Here is a 16,648-nt window from a genome sequence, read left to right as displayed (position 1 = left end):
GATGGAGCCAAAAGCGCACAACTCTTACTCAATTTATTTGTCCCAGCATAACTTTATTGTCTTTAGCTGAATTGCTTCCACATTGCATCAGTACAACGGTCACCAGACTCCAAGTGTAAAGTAGCCAAGAAGTGCCTGACGTTGTTCTTGTTGCTGCCAGTGGCAGAAATTCCTCTTTTTCCTACAATAATGTTTGACCCAGTTAGAATTAAATAGAATGGTTACAAGAGTAAGTAACCTAGTTTGGCATTTAGCTTCTGCGTTACCCTCATGAGCCTTTTCTCAGTCAGTAGCAACAGAATGCACTAAAACACCAATCCTCCACCCCACCACCACCCTTGCTGATGTCCCTCAGGCCAAGCCCTAGAAGAACCCCGTGCAGATGCTGCTGACCATTGTCACCCTTGGTGCCAGGGACCGAGTTTCTGCCCAACTGAGGCCCACGCCAATGCTTTTCTCAGCTGCTGGATATTAGAGGGATGCCATTTTATTGCTTTCCTTTCTATTACCAATAAGGTGCCCCCATCAATACCTGCAAAGTGACTAGCACTACCAGAAAAATATCATCATACAAAATGAGGGTAGCAAAGAAGGTTGTATTCAGTATTGGTGGTGAAAAGACATGTCCAAAAGTCATGGGTAGTAGTGCAGAGATGTGCAGTAGATACCTATAAATTGGTTGCTTTTTGACCTGCCTTGAAAATCTGTGTATATTTAGCAAGTGTCAATCGTGATGCAGCCTTAGGCTGCTGATAGCCCGTCACATGAGAGAGTACGTGTAGCAGCACGCTGAATGCATGACCAGACCCGTCAGGTTGGGGCTGATGACATTACTGAACAAGTTCAACCTGTTTATGGCTTCTCAGCACCCCAGATTATAATTATTCCTCGTTGTTTTGCACATTTGTCATATCTTTGGGTCTTGTCCAGGGAATCTTTGTGCTAGGCCACGTGTGAACACAGAGGCAAGCACATTTCCCTTCTCTGAGATTTTTTCATCTGATTGTTTTAGCCCTGGATTTGCTTTTGTTACTGGAACCAGCAGGAGCTCTGGAGCACTCTGCCGGCTTTTCCAGTGGCTCTGAAATCCGGAGACACAAATCCCTGCAGTGTCATGCTGAGCCCAGGCTCAGGCAGTTGATGGTCTCTTTGTTCCTCAGCTAAGGATTGTCCTTGCATATTCATCCTGCTCAGCACCAGGGCTCTCTTCCATTTTGACAAGTGCCTGGGGACATAGGCTGTGCAAGAGGCCTCCGTGTTCAAAGGCTCACCGGGGTGGACTCTGGCTGTAGTTTGCTGCCTTCCTTCTGTCATGGAGCTGTAACACGTGTCTGAAGAGGTGCATTGGAAGGTAGATCTGGAAAAGGAACTTTAAAGCCTATCTTTTTATGGCAGCTGAATGCTCTGTCTTGCATGTAATTGTGAGGACTCACAAGGATGAAGGATGCACAGGGCTACAGACCCCAGGTGTAACCCTTTTTTTGTTGTCAAATGTAGCTTGCTTTTTCCTTCAGAAATTTGAGGTAAAAGGAATTATAAAAGAAACCATGCAAGAAAATAAAATGCAGGCATCATGAGGGTATCACTAGTTTCTGCTGGCAGCTGTATATATTTCTTCTGCTGTTACTCTGTCCCAGCACAGTACTTGTGCTCTTTTACTGGTTGCACAGGGCATTTTGTGACGTGCACTGTTCATCACATCTACATCATGCCATGTGCAATAGAAGGCTACATGTAACAAGAAGCTGGGCAAGGAATTTGGACTCTGAAAGCCAGGATTAAGTTTGTACCTGCTGAGAGATTTGTGCTGTGTTCACAGACAAGCCATTTCATTTCTTCATTTGCAAAGTGGATGTAACTATGGGTGGCGTAAGCCACAGACGTGGCTGATATTTTCAGAACACTAACGACCTTCACTGACCTGTGCCATGTCAGCAGGAAGAAAAGAGAAACAAGTAGGTGCCTTATTGTTAGTGCACAGTAGGGAGTCAGTTTATTGTGAGTTACAATGGCTATGTGTTCAGAGGAAATTGTTCAGCATCAGAAAATAATTTTTGAAAGAGAATATTAAACAGATCCTTCCTTATCTGTTGTTTGAGATATTCCAGGTGGCAAATAGGAAAGTTAAGCCAGAGGGCTAGGGAGGAAGAGACAAGACACTTTTAATATTCAGTTAGTATCTCAACTTGAAGTGACCACAGAGATGGCCATTGTGTCCTGGTAAATAGAGGCTAAATCTTACACCTTTAGAGGAAACAATAGCGTGGTTTTGCTGACAAGGTGATGCTACTTCTTGAACTTCATTCCCTTCTAGTCTTTTAGTAAGTCTTTATGAATCAGCTGATCTAGAAGCAGTTGGATGGTTGCAGGCACAGCTTCCCCAGGCACTGCACACCCACCCACACCCTAGTGCAGATCCAGGTCCCTGGAGCTCATCTATATTCTCAGCTTAAAAATAACAGAATATAAGCAGCAGCATGGACATTGTATTCTACAGCTTTCATGAAGGACCATTCCCATCCCTTGCCCTTAGCACTGGTTGCCAAAAGGAGCACTCCAGGTGCTTTACTGGCCTTTTTGGAAGCTGGAGGTGTTACTGAAGTGGCACTCCAGCAATCTATATGGTCCTGGCACACAGGCTGCTCAGCAGCAGCAGCCTCTGTGGATCTGTTCCCTTTGCGAGAGTTCATCCATGGGGTGATTCAGTTAGTCGTTACACAACTCCGTCTTTGCTAGGAGCCCGCCATAGAAAGCCCTGTGCGTGCCCCTGGGAGGTACCCACCGGGATCCTTAAACCAGAATGGAAGGAAGCTAAGGAAAAACAATAGGACGAGTAAAGGTGATGTATTTCTGCTGTGTGCATGCCTGTGTTTTAAATCTGACTATACACACATACATTAAAAGCATCTTGACATTGTATTTTACAATTTTACGTATCAAAAATAGTTGAAATTCAGTCGCTAGCATTATCAGCTCCTGTTTTCAGTCACAGAACGTCTCACTAGATGCTTCACTGAGGGTTTGTTCAGACTGAGCAAGCCCAAGCGCTCCCCAGCCGCCTGCACCGTCACAAGCCCCACGCGTCTCACCTTTGGGCAGGTGTCAGAAGTGACACAGCCCCCCCGCTCACTTGACCTTCTTTGTAGCCTTTTCTGGCAAATGTTTCTTTTCAGTTGGGCAGTGGCAGAAAAGGGGGTTTGGTTGTGTTGTTAATTTTTTTAGTTACAGTGCTTCTGGGCTGATTCAGAAAAATGTTCTGTTCCTCACTTGGCCCCACTCCAGCTGCCTGTCTCAGGAACAGATGATCTATTGGGACAAACATCAGATTGTTTTCTGCATCTACATTCTTCACTTTCAAAGTTCGTATATCTTGCTACTCTATCCATCTGAATTATTTGATTGAAAACTTATTTTCCATGGGGTGATTTGGTATTTGAAGTTTCTCATTAATGGGCATTAATCACTCCAGAGTACTCACAAGAAACACCTGTTTGCTGTAACATCGTGGATAAGATGTATCACACTACCATTGCATGTATTTGGAAGTGATGAAGAAAAAAATCAGCTAGAAGCCATGTAGAAAATTAAATAAGGATAGCCAGTGTTACAATAGTTGTGGGACATTTCTAAATACAAGGTAGCAGGAAGTTTGTGGAAAATCCTCGTGTCTGTGTGCAGTTCTGTGTGTTGGCTGCTCGTGTGTGCACACAGAACGTGTCTGCATGTGTTTCTGTTGAGTTTGCTGACAGTAACTCCTCGCCTACAGTAGTGAGTGGAGTCCAGTGCTCCTCTTGATGGTTTTTACACTTTCTTTGAATTTGTTTTAAAATTTCCACGCACACTTTTCAAGAAGGAATAGCAAATTCTTCTATAAAACAAACAGGTAAGGGATATTTTTTCAAATAGATGGTAAGTAAGGTTTTTTAAGCAATACCTACGTGACCAAGGAGGTTAAATTCTGCTTTCAAACTTGTCATGATATTTGGGACACTTTTCCAGTTGAGTGCCACTCAAAAGGCATTGAGTATTTCAGAAGATGTCATCCAGAACCCTGAGCTGTCCCTTCTGCAGTGGAAATGCTCTCTACGATTTTGGTTGCAAATTGCAGAGATGTTGCAAGTGAAGTTGCATTTCCTTCATAAACTTACATTGTCTTGATGTGTTTTGTTTGCATTTTATTTAAAGGCTGGGATGCCATCATGGATTGGAAAGATGTCTTATCAGGAGGAGAAAAACAAAGGATGGGAATGGCTCGGATGTTTTACCATAAGTAAGCATATTGATTTGTTCTTTAAGTAGCATCTGAAAATCAGGAAGAGTTTTTCAGGTTTGCTGTAATAATTTGACCAGTAGTAGACTAGACCAGTGCTAGACAGTTGTGTAGGACCACAAGCCTTGTAGATTATTCATAGAAGCTCTGCTTTTAGTTTGGGAAATGCTTTTTACTTTGCTTTTGGCAACAGAGCATTACATTTTCCAGATGTTCCATTCTTTAGCATCCTGGGCACAAACACCTTCCCTGCATCTGTCCTGCTAATATTGCAGAAGTCTGGTGGACCGTTGCAGAGACTGTGGGAGTTTGAGCACCAAGCTCCAAACCTTTTGGTTTTGGAGGCTGCAGGCGTGTAAAGGCAGCCCAGCCCATACACAGCGCTGCATAGAAAGTTCCCGAGTTGGCTGTAGCTACCGCATGACTTGTTGAAAGGACAGAATAATACTAGATCAAACTAGAATCATAGAAGTTAGATCACTGTGTACTTAGAGGGACCAGGAAGTAAAACCCGTTTTTCCTGGAAGCTGGTTCTGCACCTGGATAACGCTTGGAAGCTCCAGCTGTACATGAGAGAGCTGTCTGGCAAAAATAGCCTTCTCCTTTCTGTCGTTCTTTCAATTAAACATTGTACATGGGAATACTGTCCAAAACATAGAATAGTAATGTTATTTATCTGCTTTTGAAAGGCCAAAATACGCATTGCTGGATGAATGCACGAGTGCTGTAAGCATTGATGTTGAAGGAACGATATTCCAAGCTGCAAAAGCTGCTGGGATATCCCTGCTTTCTATAACACACAGACCTTCTCTTTGGTAAGTATGTTCAGGGATTTGTCATGGTCCTTGCTTTTAGCTTTCTGACAGGGAGTGGACTGGCCTTTATTCTTTGTACTAGGGCAGTTCTTCAATCAATATCTACTGTACTTTCTAAGATAACTTATCTACAATAACAGTGATGTAAATGCATTTAGCATTGATTTATTTCATTATTTGACATGTATTTATTCCTCCCACTTATTTTTTTTAAATGTGTTTCAGTTATAAACTATTAATAGAAACATGCAGGTATCTAAGAGGCAGTTAATCACTCCACCACACCACAGCCTCAACAGATGTCACCAGATTATTCTGTAAAGATAACAAATATATGAGCTGTCCTGGACAAGTTTACCAGTGCTTGGGAGAAGATGGGAAATATGGCAAGTGGTTAAACTGCTCTTTGTTCTTCCATAGGAATAAAACATCTGGTAGTTTAACTTAGTTGTGTCCTCTATCTGCAGGGTTGGTAAGCTTTCAAAATTTGACTATTAAAAAAAAGCAATATTGGAATTCTAATAAACGTAATTCTAGCGAAGGAGTACTAAATATGGAAGAGTCCCTCAAAGGAAATAAATGTAGTTATGGAATACATAAAATAACCAAACACTTTAAAGGGCAGAAGGAGATCAAGAAGGTATAAGCTGACATTAGCAGAGATTATTTGTTCTGAACTCCTTGATCTCTACTGTCAGATTGTTTGCTCTTTTCAAGCTGATGACAAAAAATCCATTACCAGTCTGTTGCCTCTCAGAAAAGAAATTGTATCCGTGTCTGCTTCTCTGAAAACATGGTTTCCTCAGCATTCCTCCTTCCTCTGTGTAGATTGTGACACTGGAAATGGCTTTTGTAAGATCAGGACTTAAATATAAAGAAAAAATGGATATTGTGATAGGAAAAAAATGTCACATACACATTTGGTCTTAAAATAATTTAAATTACACTTAAAAAGAATGTTGTGTTTACTTTTTTTAAAGTTTGGCTTTATTTTAAAACCACTGCTCAAGAAAACAGTTATTTGAGAGCATCTCACCTATAAATAATGATGGTGAAGCAGAGGAAAGTTATACAGAAGCACTTGTGAGAAAGATCTTTTGAGTTCAGTTTCCTATTGACATTTCTTATTTCCTAGTACTAGGGCTGTTCACAAGGTTTGGAATTGTTCTGGTAACCCACACGGTATTACTGAAATTATCAGAAATCTGGTGATTTGTAGGGTTCTGGGGAAGTAAACAGAAGTGCTGAGTATTTAGAAATAAGCATCAAATGCCTTTAACTTAGGTATACTTCCACAAGGACTGTAGTGCATTAACAAAAACCAGCTTCACATGCTGTTTTATCCTCCTCAAGATTATACCAGGAAGTATTTGCTCTTTTAATCAAGAGACTGAAAATACTAGGTGTCTCAATTATCTGTCTTAGCATCCTAATTTTTTTGGTTTTTAGTGGGGGAAAAACAGAGAGATAAGCTAAGCATTTGTAGTCACAGAGAATAATATGCAAGAAGTGGTGGATATAGGCCTGGAGTTGAATCCCTTTTAAGTCCCATGTCTTATGCTGTTGAGTTTATTAAACTGTCACATTCCTTGAATGGATTTATAATCACTGTTTTATGATGCGTTTTATCTTCTGTAATTTATAGTGATAAATTACAGTGTCATACCATCAGCTCTGAGGGAGCTTTGCTGTTCCTCTTGCACCTCCTGATAAATGTCTTGTCAGATCTTGACAAACTCCACATGTACACCTTTGAATATTTTCGGTGTGCACACCCTGATACTCACTGAAAGATCTGTGACTCCTACACAGACCTTTTTGTTTTGGCCCCTTGCAAACTGAACCATGTTTGGAGGTTTCTTTAGCCATCCTTATGAGATGCAGAGGAACAAACTGAGGTGCAATTTGAACAAACTGGAGTTTTATCCGTAGCATCAGGTGCACCGTGCTTGCTTGAATGTGTTTTCTGCTAAGGAGGTAAAACGTCTCTCAGAAATTGAGGTCAATAAAATCAACTGGGATTAGCATTCCTGGGGTAGAAGGGAGCCTTGTCTGCTGGATGGACCTGGGAGGTCCTGGTGTCAGGCTTTGAAATACCCGAATTCCTTACAAAAGAGTGTCCTGGGATTATGAGTCACTGCAAGAAAAGTCTTACCCAGTGATCCAAAACTGGGGAGCTCTCAACTTGCTGAGAGACACCGTTGAAAACAGATGCAGACATCCAAATTTGCATCCAAAAACGAACCATCTGTTCCCTGAGCCATTGCTAATGTTTTAATTTCTGCTGCAGGAAGTACCACAGTCACTTGCTGCAGTTTGACGGCCAAGGCGGCTGGCGTTTCGAGCAGTTGGACACCGCCATCCGTTTGTCACTGAGTGAGGAAAAACAGAGACTGGAATCCCAGCTCGCAGGAATTCCTAAAATGCAGCAGAGACTGAATGAACTGTGTAAAATCTTGGGAGAAGACTCGGTGCTTAAAACAATGGACAAAGAGGAATAGATAATCTATGTTTTATGTTTTTAAAAGTATTTTTTTAGTTAAAAGCATTACAAATTCAGCCATTATCCTTTGCATGCATTGTGATAGCATAGAGAAACACAGCCAGCAGAAAATAATGCTCTGAATGCTATGTAAGACTTTAGCGTTTTAGTATTAAGGAAGAAAGTGGTTGAACTGTGAAAAGAAAATAAGCAAGTGCACAGAGTATAAGATTAGTCATTGCAGCTTATGTTAATTCCTAGTGAAAGCCCGATTCACTGCAAAAAAACTACCAACACAGTTAGGTTTTGTAGGTGAATTTTTGCCTGAGACTCAGCCTGCAGAATGTGCTCTTGTGGCCGGTCTCTGTGTGCGTATGAAATGCCTGCTACGCAGAGCAAACCTGGCATGAAACTCGGGCATGGAGCGCGGCAGAGGCAGCATCCGCTGAGTGTGCAGACGCATACAAAAGTCTCATTTGGGTATAAGAAACGTTCTTTCAGCCCATGTAAATCCAAATCCCTGTTCCACTACTGAGTCGCGTACACACCTTTACCTGCATTTTCATAGGAAATAACATAATAGGTTGATCAGAAGACGACCGTCCCAGCAACTCACTGCCCTTGTGACAGAGCAGCAGAGATAGAGCTAAACATGTAATATACTTGTGCTGTACTTTATGCCTTTATGCGTAGCTTCAGAGGCTCCTCGCACTTCGTAATGCATCAGTTCCTTTGGGGGATTGTTCTATCCCCTGTTTAGTAACATCTTGTGTGGGAATGGTGCACTGGGCCTGGCACCAAGTGACTTAGTCTCTGCTTGACTGAGTTGCTCATGTGATCCAACCTGTGTCCATCTCTGACCCATTTCCTCCTTTGGTAAAGTGACAATATAGACACTTGTTTGTTCCATGGGATGCTTTGTGACTGAAGGACTGTAGGAGAGAAAAATGTCAGTTGTCACAATACGCTGAATTCTCAGGCATGGCTGTCCTGCCAGTTAAAGTGCTCAGCACTTATAAAGGTCTGTGAAAAGTTGAAGTATGTTGTAACCACTAATTAATATGCTTGCCCTATTTTGGTAAAGTGGCAGAACCCTGCTCTACCTGTGAGTAAAGGCAGCAGTTAACAGCTTTGCTTTCAGATGCACTCACTAATGGTCCCATCTGCATTTCAGTTCAGTAGGAACCTGGTCCCCAGTCAGTCAGACAGGGCTTTAAACGTAAACTCCTAAGACAGTGCTGGCCTGAGTGCCCCGCCGGAGGCAAAAACCAGTGAATTAGAAATAAAAGTGTGAACGGAGCTCCTGATCTGCTCTCTCTGACTGCAAGTGCCGGCAAATGGGCAGCTCAGGAGTGAAGATCAGGAGCTTTCAGATGGTAAATGAGCCTTAGCAGAGATGTAGCAGTCCTGAAGTTTGTTGGTTCTTTTTTCCCTAGAAGTGTGATTTGTTAGAAGATGTCTGTCTGGTGTGCTTAGTCTGAGAGAGGCAATGCATAAGCTGCTGAGAACTGTTAAGAGAGGAGAAATATTTTGGGGTATTTGCTGAGCTGGTAATGTTTGAGCACCTTGAATAGAAATTGTTTCCTTTTTCTCATAGCTTCAAGAATCAAGGGTAAGATGAATTAACTCCATCCGCCAATTCCCATCCCACTGCACTAACCAATCAGCCCATCTTCCTTCTCACTGCGTGCTCGTCTTGCTGCTTGGTGTGGCACCTCCACCCAAAAATGGAATAAGTCTGCTCCTGGTTCTGCTCCTCTGGAGTCTGTGGCTTAAATGTAACCCTGTAACTTGTCCGCATTACAACAGTTTGTTCCCCCCGTTAGTTTTCTCTGTAGAGTCCTGTGGGATGTCTCTCTGACCCAGAAAGGAATGCTCTTGGGAACCTTTGAAAGGGATGAGAAATTAAGGTTCAAGATAATCAGACGTTGTGTTGTAAAGTGCAGACTGGAGGTCACTGCTGTGGTGGATGACGTGTGCATGCATTTTAATTTGCGGGTGTCTCTGCTTGTCCCTCTCCCTGAAGGCTTACTTTCCTCTTTCTCATCTTCAAAGAAAAAATCAGAACTGCTAAGGAAAAAAAGAAGTCAGCCAAGAATCTGTTCTTGGTGAGCATAAATGAGATGAGTGATGATTTTGCACGTTTCTGAGTTATGTTTCTCTGAGGTGGTGATGAATCAGGCACGCAGTGTGTGCATGCCCTTGTCCCAGCTGCAGCGTGTCCTGCCAGCGCAACGCGCGACAGCCACCTCGCCACAAGGCTCTCGTGAGGCAGGAGCTGAGGGGGGAAGGGGCACCAGTGTTTCCTGTCCCCCCGTTAAGCGCTTTACCGTGGGGCTGGGAGCTAAACAAGGGTTGTCCGGTCCCTGAATGAGGACACTGAACAGTGCTGAACAGCTGGCCCAATTCAGCACAGCGCCAGGTGTGGCCTGCAGGCACTCGGCCTCCCACCAGGGCCCTGCCATGGCACTTGGCTTGTTGGGAGCCATCATGGGCAAGTGCAGCACCTGAAATCAGCTGCACCACCTCACAGAGATCAAAGGTGGCCGTCCCTCGTGGCACAATAGAAACACATCTTCTGAGGAAACTGTGTTTAGAAGAAGAAGGTTTGTTCACTGCTTTTTAAATGAGATTATGCAAAAAATATTTGATACGTACATTACTCATGAAACATTAACGAAACTGAAATCACATCAATGTAATAGTGTTTTCCTTGAAGTTTGATACATGTTTCTTGGATCCAGTAACAGAGTTAACCATTCCCATTCAGTAATACATCGTAAAATATCCTAGCATCTCACTCAGCTATCTACTTCCTTGTAGACATGACAAGAGCATTGGAGGCCAGTATGAAAAGAGACTTTAAATAGAAACTTTCTGAATAACACCGAGCCAGTTGTAGAAGGATTTTCTGTACTGGTGGCTCATTATTTTTAAAGTTAGTTTTGTGGCTGGAAGAGGAACTTCCCTGGAGATTTTATCTGCAAACTTTCTAACTTGTTCCAAGGTCCAGTTGAATTGGGGGTCTCTTCCTGGAGAGTTGCACCTCTGGTGTAATATGGGGCATAAGCCAGCTCACTTTGTGCTGCTTCGGACTAAGGTGGGAAGCAGAGCAGAGCTGCACGCTCAGTGCGAGAGGGGCAGAGCAGGGCCGATACCTTGGGGGAGTTCTTTTTCTTGGTGCAATGAGAGCAGCTTGTCCATGTTCGTTCCCTTTCTGGCCTTCAGGAGCTGTGACTCCCCTGGATACTGAGAAAGTGGCTTTTTGGCCTCTCTTCTGGGGGAGCTAGCAGGATCCAGCTCGTGTCACAGCATCTATGGATTCAGGGCTGCAAATGAGCAATGCTCTCCATGAACCCAGCCTCCAGTGAGGACCCCCTCGTCCCCCAGGACTTGAGGCAGATTGGGCTTGCAGGGATCCTAGAGGGTCCTGCATCCTAGAGGAGTACAGCTGCTGACCAAAATTCATACCAGTATCAGACGTGGAGTAGCTATACAATAAAAATATGAAGTATCCGCATCAGTTCATTCAGATAACCTTGGGATTTTTTGCAAGAATCTCAGCATGGGAGGAAATATTTTTTGTGCATGGGATTTCAGTATTTTAGTGTAGGAGGAGTTTCTTTTTCACTTAGTTTTGGGACCAGACTAATTTCTATTTTCGACTTGGAAGCCCTCCTTCTGCAGGGGTAGAAAACCCCACATACCTTTTAAAGTAGTTTTTTGAAACCAGTGGGATTCGTATTTGAGTGAAGAATGAATGTGTATTCAATGGGATGTTTTGGGAAAAATTGCAATAAAAGTTTTATCCTAAAGGAAATGAACACATCTACAGTCCCCTCAACATGTCTGAATGATAATGCATGTCAAAGTCAAGTTTATGAGCCTGTGATCAGAGATTTCAATCACACACAGAATGAAATCCCCCTACTGAGCTGTTCATGAAGCTTAAGAGAACTGAACTGCTAATTGAATGTGTCTTTGTTTTGTTTTTGTTTGATATTAATGCCTTTTAAGAGCAGACAATTTATAAAGCAATAAATTATGCTTTACAGTTGTAATTTATTTCAACCTCAAATAAACCATGTTGCATTTACTTTGAGTTTACAGTGTTCCTTATGAATCATTCATGAAGCAGTCAGGACCTGCCTGGGGACCCCTTCCCCTCCCTCGTGTCTGTGGTGGGGTCGAAAAGCTTGGGGTGGGTGTTGCATGTTTGCAAGTTAAAACATGTTTCATTCCTAGATCAGGCTGGTGTCATAGCTGTGAGGTTTCTCATGTCCTGCGCACATCTACTTCTGCGTGGACCTGATTCATGACAAGAAGGTGACAAGAGCTGCCACCACTTGCTGGGGAGTTCTGCAGAGACTTCTGCAGCATAGGCCAGGGGACAGTGTCAACGTCAGGTGGTCTCACCAGCATTCCTCCAAAGGTTGTCATTATGGTCTTTGTAGGATAAAGTTATGCATAAAGCATCCATGTCACAAATGTCATAACCAAGTGCCCATGTTGGCCTAGAATAGCAGAGATTTATTTTCCTTAGGGATTAAGATCCACAAATACAGTCTCTAGCCCTGCAGACTCTCAGGAGTGTGGGGACTCTAAGGACACCAGTTGACTCCTTAGCACACACGTCCCAGCGTGGCTGGGGTTGTGAGGCACCGTGTGGTGGCACAGGACCTGGGTTATGCAGCTGAGGAGCCCTTGGCGATGGTGGTCACTTGAGAACTAGATCCTCATGAGTGACTGGAGGTCTGTCCCCTGTGCCTCACTTTCACCTGCTGCACCCACTCAGAGGAAGAGCACTGACAGAGAGCAGAGTCAGGGTACAAGCCACGAGAAATGCATTTTTGGGGGTTTCTGGGGTGCTGCAGGATCACGCTGGGGCTCGTGCATCAGCCCAGGAGGAGACAGGCTATATTGCAGTGCGGCAGGTGAGACGAGAGCTGTGAGACTGCACTTGAGTTTCACATTTTTGGTAAGATGTGCTTTGGTGTCTGCTCTTTGGAGTGTGTTCCTGCCTTCTCATCAGGCCACCAGAGGACTGGTGCCATGTGTCCACTCTGAAGTGCTGGAGCCCTGTGCCCGTGCCCAGGGGTGAAGTGTTCCCAGAGGAGACGGGACAGCAGGGCTCCTGTCACAGGAAAAACGGACTCAGGGAAAGATTCAGAGTAGAGGTGTTCAAAGGCTTCCCACAGCTGAAAATTTCTGGTAAGTGGGGAATATCTGGAAGAATACATTACACTGTCTCTCTATGGCCGTATTTCTGATCATGGCTCATTTTGCAGCATCTGCTTTGTTGGGATTTTTTTTGTTTGTTTGCTTGTTGTTTGTTTTGTTTTCAATTAACTTCTTTAACCTCATGTAAATAAGACCATATACAAGAGGGTAACAGAGATGTATTAAAAGTGCTGCACCCACCCAGGGCAAGTTTGATGCGTGTGAACTATCTGTCATTAAAAAAAGAAAGAAAGAGATTGTGGCGGGTGGCTGATGGAGGGCTGAGGAGCCAGATGGGTCCTGGGGCTGAGCCCCCAGGGAGAAACCAGACTGGGATGAGGTCTGGGAAAAACCAGTCCAAGAGAGCCCATGGGACGATCCAGGTGTTGGGAAAAAGGGATAATTAAACCTGTCTCGGACATAACACAATTATGCAATGGCACATTACTTTTCTTCTATTGTTACCAAACATACAGAGACAATCTGGTCCTGACACAGCATTTGTAGGATAACATAAACAACAAGAACAACACGTTCATTTATGGATCAATTTTAGCATGGAATTTGTCATAAAAGTTATTTAGATTGAAATGTCTCTGAGATAGAGTTTATATTTGTCGTGTTTTAGAGCTGCATTTCAAATAGATCAGAGTCATAATGCTTTTCATAAAGATTTGGGTCTTTGGGAAGTAGAAATTATTCTCACCATAATTGATAAGCAAAATATTGAAGCAACTACAACCTATTCAATATTTAAAACACCAAAAAAATGCACTCAGTAATTCTAATACTCTTGTCCTCTGTATATCAGTTAAAAATGCTTTTTCTCCTCTATTACAGCACACTGTACTATAAGCACATGAAGTTTATGAGAGACTTCTCTAGCAGTTGGTGTTTCCTGTGCTGGTGTGTTTGGAGATCTCTGTCTTTATGATATGGGTTGCACCAAGTGTTCCTTCCCACGCTTTTTACCTGTTCTCTGTCCCCAGCGGGATGGCTGCAGTGCTGAGATGGTAGTCAGCAAACACCTTTAGGGAAATTCTTAAGAAATAATATCCACACAACTAAAATGAGCAAACACTTCCCAGGATCAGTTTATACCTGCAATGCCAGAGTGGTTTAAAAGTTATACAGCTCATACTTGTGAAAAATAAATAATCTTCTTTTAATCCTAGCAAGTGGCCGTCAGAAGCACACAATTGCCTTTCATAATGTCCTTTGGCGTATTTCTATGCAACTCATAAATATAATCAGTTCTTAAATAATGACGTCTTGTCTGAGCTCTGCTGTTCAACCAGAAGTTCCTTTATATCCAGTATGAAGTGGTAGCCACAGAAGCAAAATTAGGAAAATTCCCATTCCTTGCTACTGCAAAATGAGCATACAAGGAGGGGCTGTTGCAGCCTCTTGCTAGCCTATTTTTGTACTGTAATCATATTACTGAGAATTCAACCCCTGTCTAATCGCTAATCTTCCCTGATGTGTGTGCCATATGGCTCATTGCTGAGCATCAGAGGATGAGGACTGTTTATTGGGCACTTCTTGCTTACATTATTATAGGTGAAAAAGAAGAGCGATTAATGCATTTCATGCCAAGATGAAAGCTGAGGCAAGGTACTCCAGCCTGGGAGAACAACTGCCCTTCCTTTGTAAGGACTTCCAGGGACTTCTGAAGCGAGGTTCAAGTCCTCTTTCAAGTCGTGGGCTGAAAACTGCTTCTGTTTTAATTAACAACAAGGAAAAAAAGACCAAACCCTGTTTGCATCATCAGTTTTGAAGATATTAAAAAAGGTCTTTCTAAAAAATTATTCTGCTAGACGTTCCCTTAGTCAATCTGATCGTTGTCAGTCTCCTGTGACCTGCTCGCCCTGGCTGAGGCTGGGCTGCCCTGTGAGGATGGAGCTGAGCTGGTGAGGATGGAGCTGAGCTGGTGAGGATGGAGCTGAGCTGGTGAGAATGGAACTGTGCTGGTGAGGATGGAACTGTGCTGGTGAGGATGGAACTGTGCTGGTGAGGATGGAACTGTGCTGGTGAGGATGGAACTGTGCTGGTGAGGATGGAACTGTGCTGGTGAGGATGGAGCTGTGCTGGTGAGGATGGAACTGTGCTGGTGAGGATGGAGCTGTGCTGGTGAGGATGGAGCTGAGCTGGTGAGGATGGAACTGTGCTGGTGAGGATGGAACTGTGCTGGTGAGGATGGAGCTGTGCTGGTGAGGATGGAGCTGAGCTGGTGAGGATGGAACTGTGCTGGTGAGGATGGAACTGTGCTGGTGAGGATGGAGCTGAGCTGGTGCGAATGGAGCTGTGCTGGTGAGGATGGAACTGTGCTGGTGAGGATGGAGCTGAGCTGGTGCGAATGGAGCTGTGCTGGTGAGGGCTATTCCTGGCTCCCATGGGACACCACCAAAGCACCTGCTCCTCCATCCCATGGAGTGCCTCTGGGAAACCCAATTTTACTTCACCAGCATGGGCTCCAACCTTCCCAAACCCTTCCCCCCCCAACCAAGGATTATTTCATTAAAAATAATCTTCTCAGTCTGCTGGCTTTAACTCCTGTCCCGCCTGTCAAATTTTCCGGTGGAGGCTGGAGTTGCCAGGGGCATGTTGAAGACAAACCAGATCAGATGGGCCAAAGCATGCTCTTACCTAGGACATAGTTCAGGGGTGTATCATCAAATACCTGCCTAGCCTGCCGTGAACCGTAAGGCCATGTTCAAAGTGTTTTGGTTTGTTTTCTTAAAGCCATGCTTGAAGATGTGTGTTTACTTTGCTAATTTAGAGTCTGAGGCTGCTGCGAAAGGCATAAATGAGATGCAGGAGTTGGAAGTCGACAAATTCAGGCTCGAATGAAACCAGGACAGGTTTTGCTTCTGCTGGGTGCTGGGGTGCTCCAGCAGAAAGTGCCTGTTGGGCACAGGGTGTTGTTCAATGGCATCTATGGCTTGTGTTAGTTGGTGCCAAAACAGCCCCTCCTGGCCAAGGGGTAATTATGAAAGTGGGAACTCCAGTGCTGCTGGAGTCAACAGGGCCGCAGCACCCCCTGCTTTCATGGACAACTCAACCAGCCTGCTGGATATCACTGCTGAGGAAAAGCTACTTGTGAGTCTGGGAGGAAAGGACTAAAGACCTGGAGCCACAAAGGAGAAGTGTCTCCAGTTCTTTTGCTGAGTTCATGGGTGAGCAAGTAAGAGACAGACCCAAACTGCCCTGCCCCGGCACCCCCAAAAGCACGTTTAGCCAGCCCTGCCCACCTCAAAAAGGCAGGAACTGCCCTGCGTTACCCAGCGCTGGGCTGGGCACAGGACTGGGCTGCCTCCAGATTAGGGTGGGCTTCTGCCATACCAGCCTAGAGCATGGGCAGAAGATCTCTGCTGTCTGTATCCATGCCCAAACAGGTCTTAAAGTGGCCATAATCTGGGTTTGTGCTCTAATCCCATCTGACTGTCATGGTCTTTTCAAATGTTTTTTTGGTTTCTTGTGGGTGGAGGCAGAAGAGGCATGACCACAGTCTCCTGAAGAATTAGGTGTGTGTGAACAGAAACTATTTGCTTTCTCGCACTTAAAGCTGAGTCCTCATCCACAGCGGACTTGGGTGGGGGCAAGAACACAGCTCTGCCGTGTGCTGTGGAGACCTTATGGTCTTAGAGTTTCACTACAAATAATAGAATCATAGCATACCAGGTTGGAAGGGATCACAAGGATCATTTGATCCACCCTTTCTTGGCAAAAGCACGTTCCAGACAAGATGGCCCAGCAACCCATCCATCTGAATCTTAAAAGTGTGCAATGTTGGGGAATCCACCACTTCTCTGGAGAGACTATTTCAATGGCAGATTGTTCTCATTGTGAAAAATTTCCCTC

General features: G+C 44.1%; 1 protein-coding gene across 1 annotated transcript in view; it reads left to right on the top strand.

The window, feature by feature from the left end:
- ABCD2 (ATP binding cassette subfamily D member 2) overlaps positions 1-11,669 on the top strand; it is a 46,603-nt gene extending 34,934 nt beyond the window's left edge. The window contains exons 8-10 of the mRNA XM_005498132.4: positions 4,186-4,270; positions 4,960-5,085; positions 7,376-11,669. Of these exons, the coding sequence (XP_005498189.3) occupies positions 4,186-4,270; positions 4,960-5,085; positions 7,376-7,586 (422 nt within the window). The 3' untranslated portion in view covers positions 7,587-11,669. The remainder of the gene's footprint in view (positions 1-4,185; positions 4,271-4,959; positions 5,086-7,375) is intronic.
- The last annotated feature ends 4,979 nt before the right edge of the window (positions 11,670-16,648 follow it).

Source organism: Columba livia, chromosome 1 (genome assembly GCF_036013475.1).
Source record: "Columba livia isolate bColLiv1 breed racing homer chromosome 1, bColLiv1.pat.W.v2, whole genome shotgun sequence".
Taxonomy (NCBI): domain Eukaryota; kingdom Metazoa; phylum Chordata; class Aves; order Columbiformes; family Columbidae; genus Columba; species Columba livia.
This window is presented reverse-complemented; position numbering and strand designations above follow the sequence as displayed.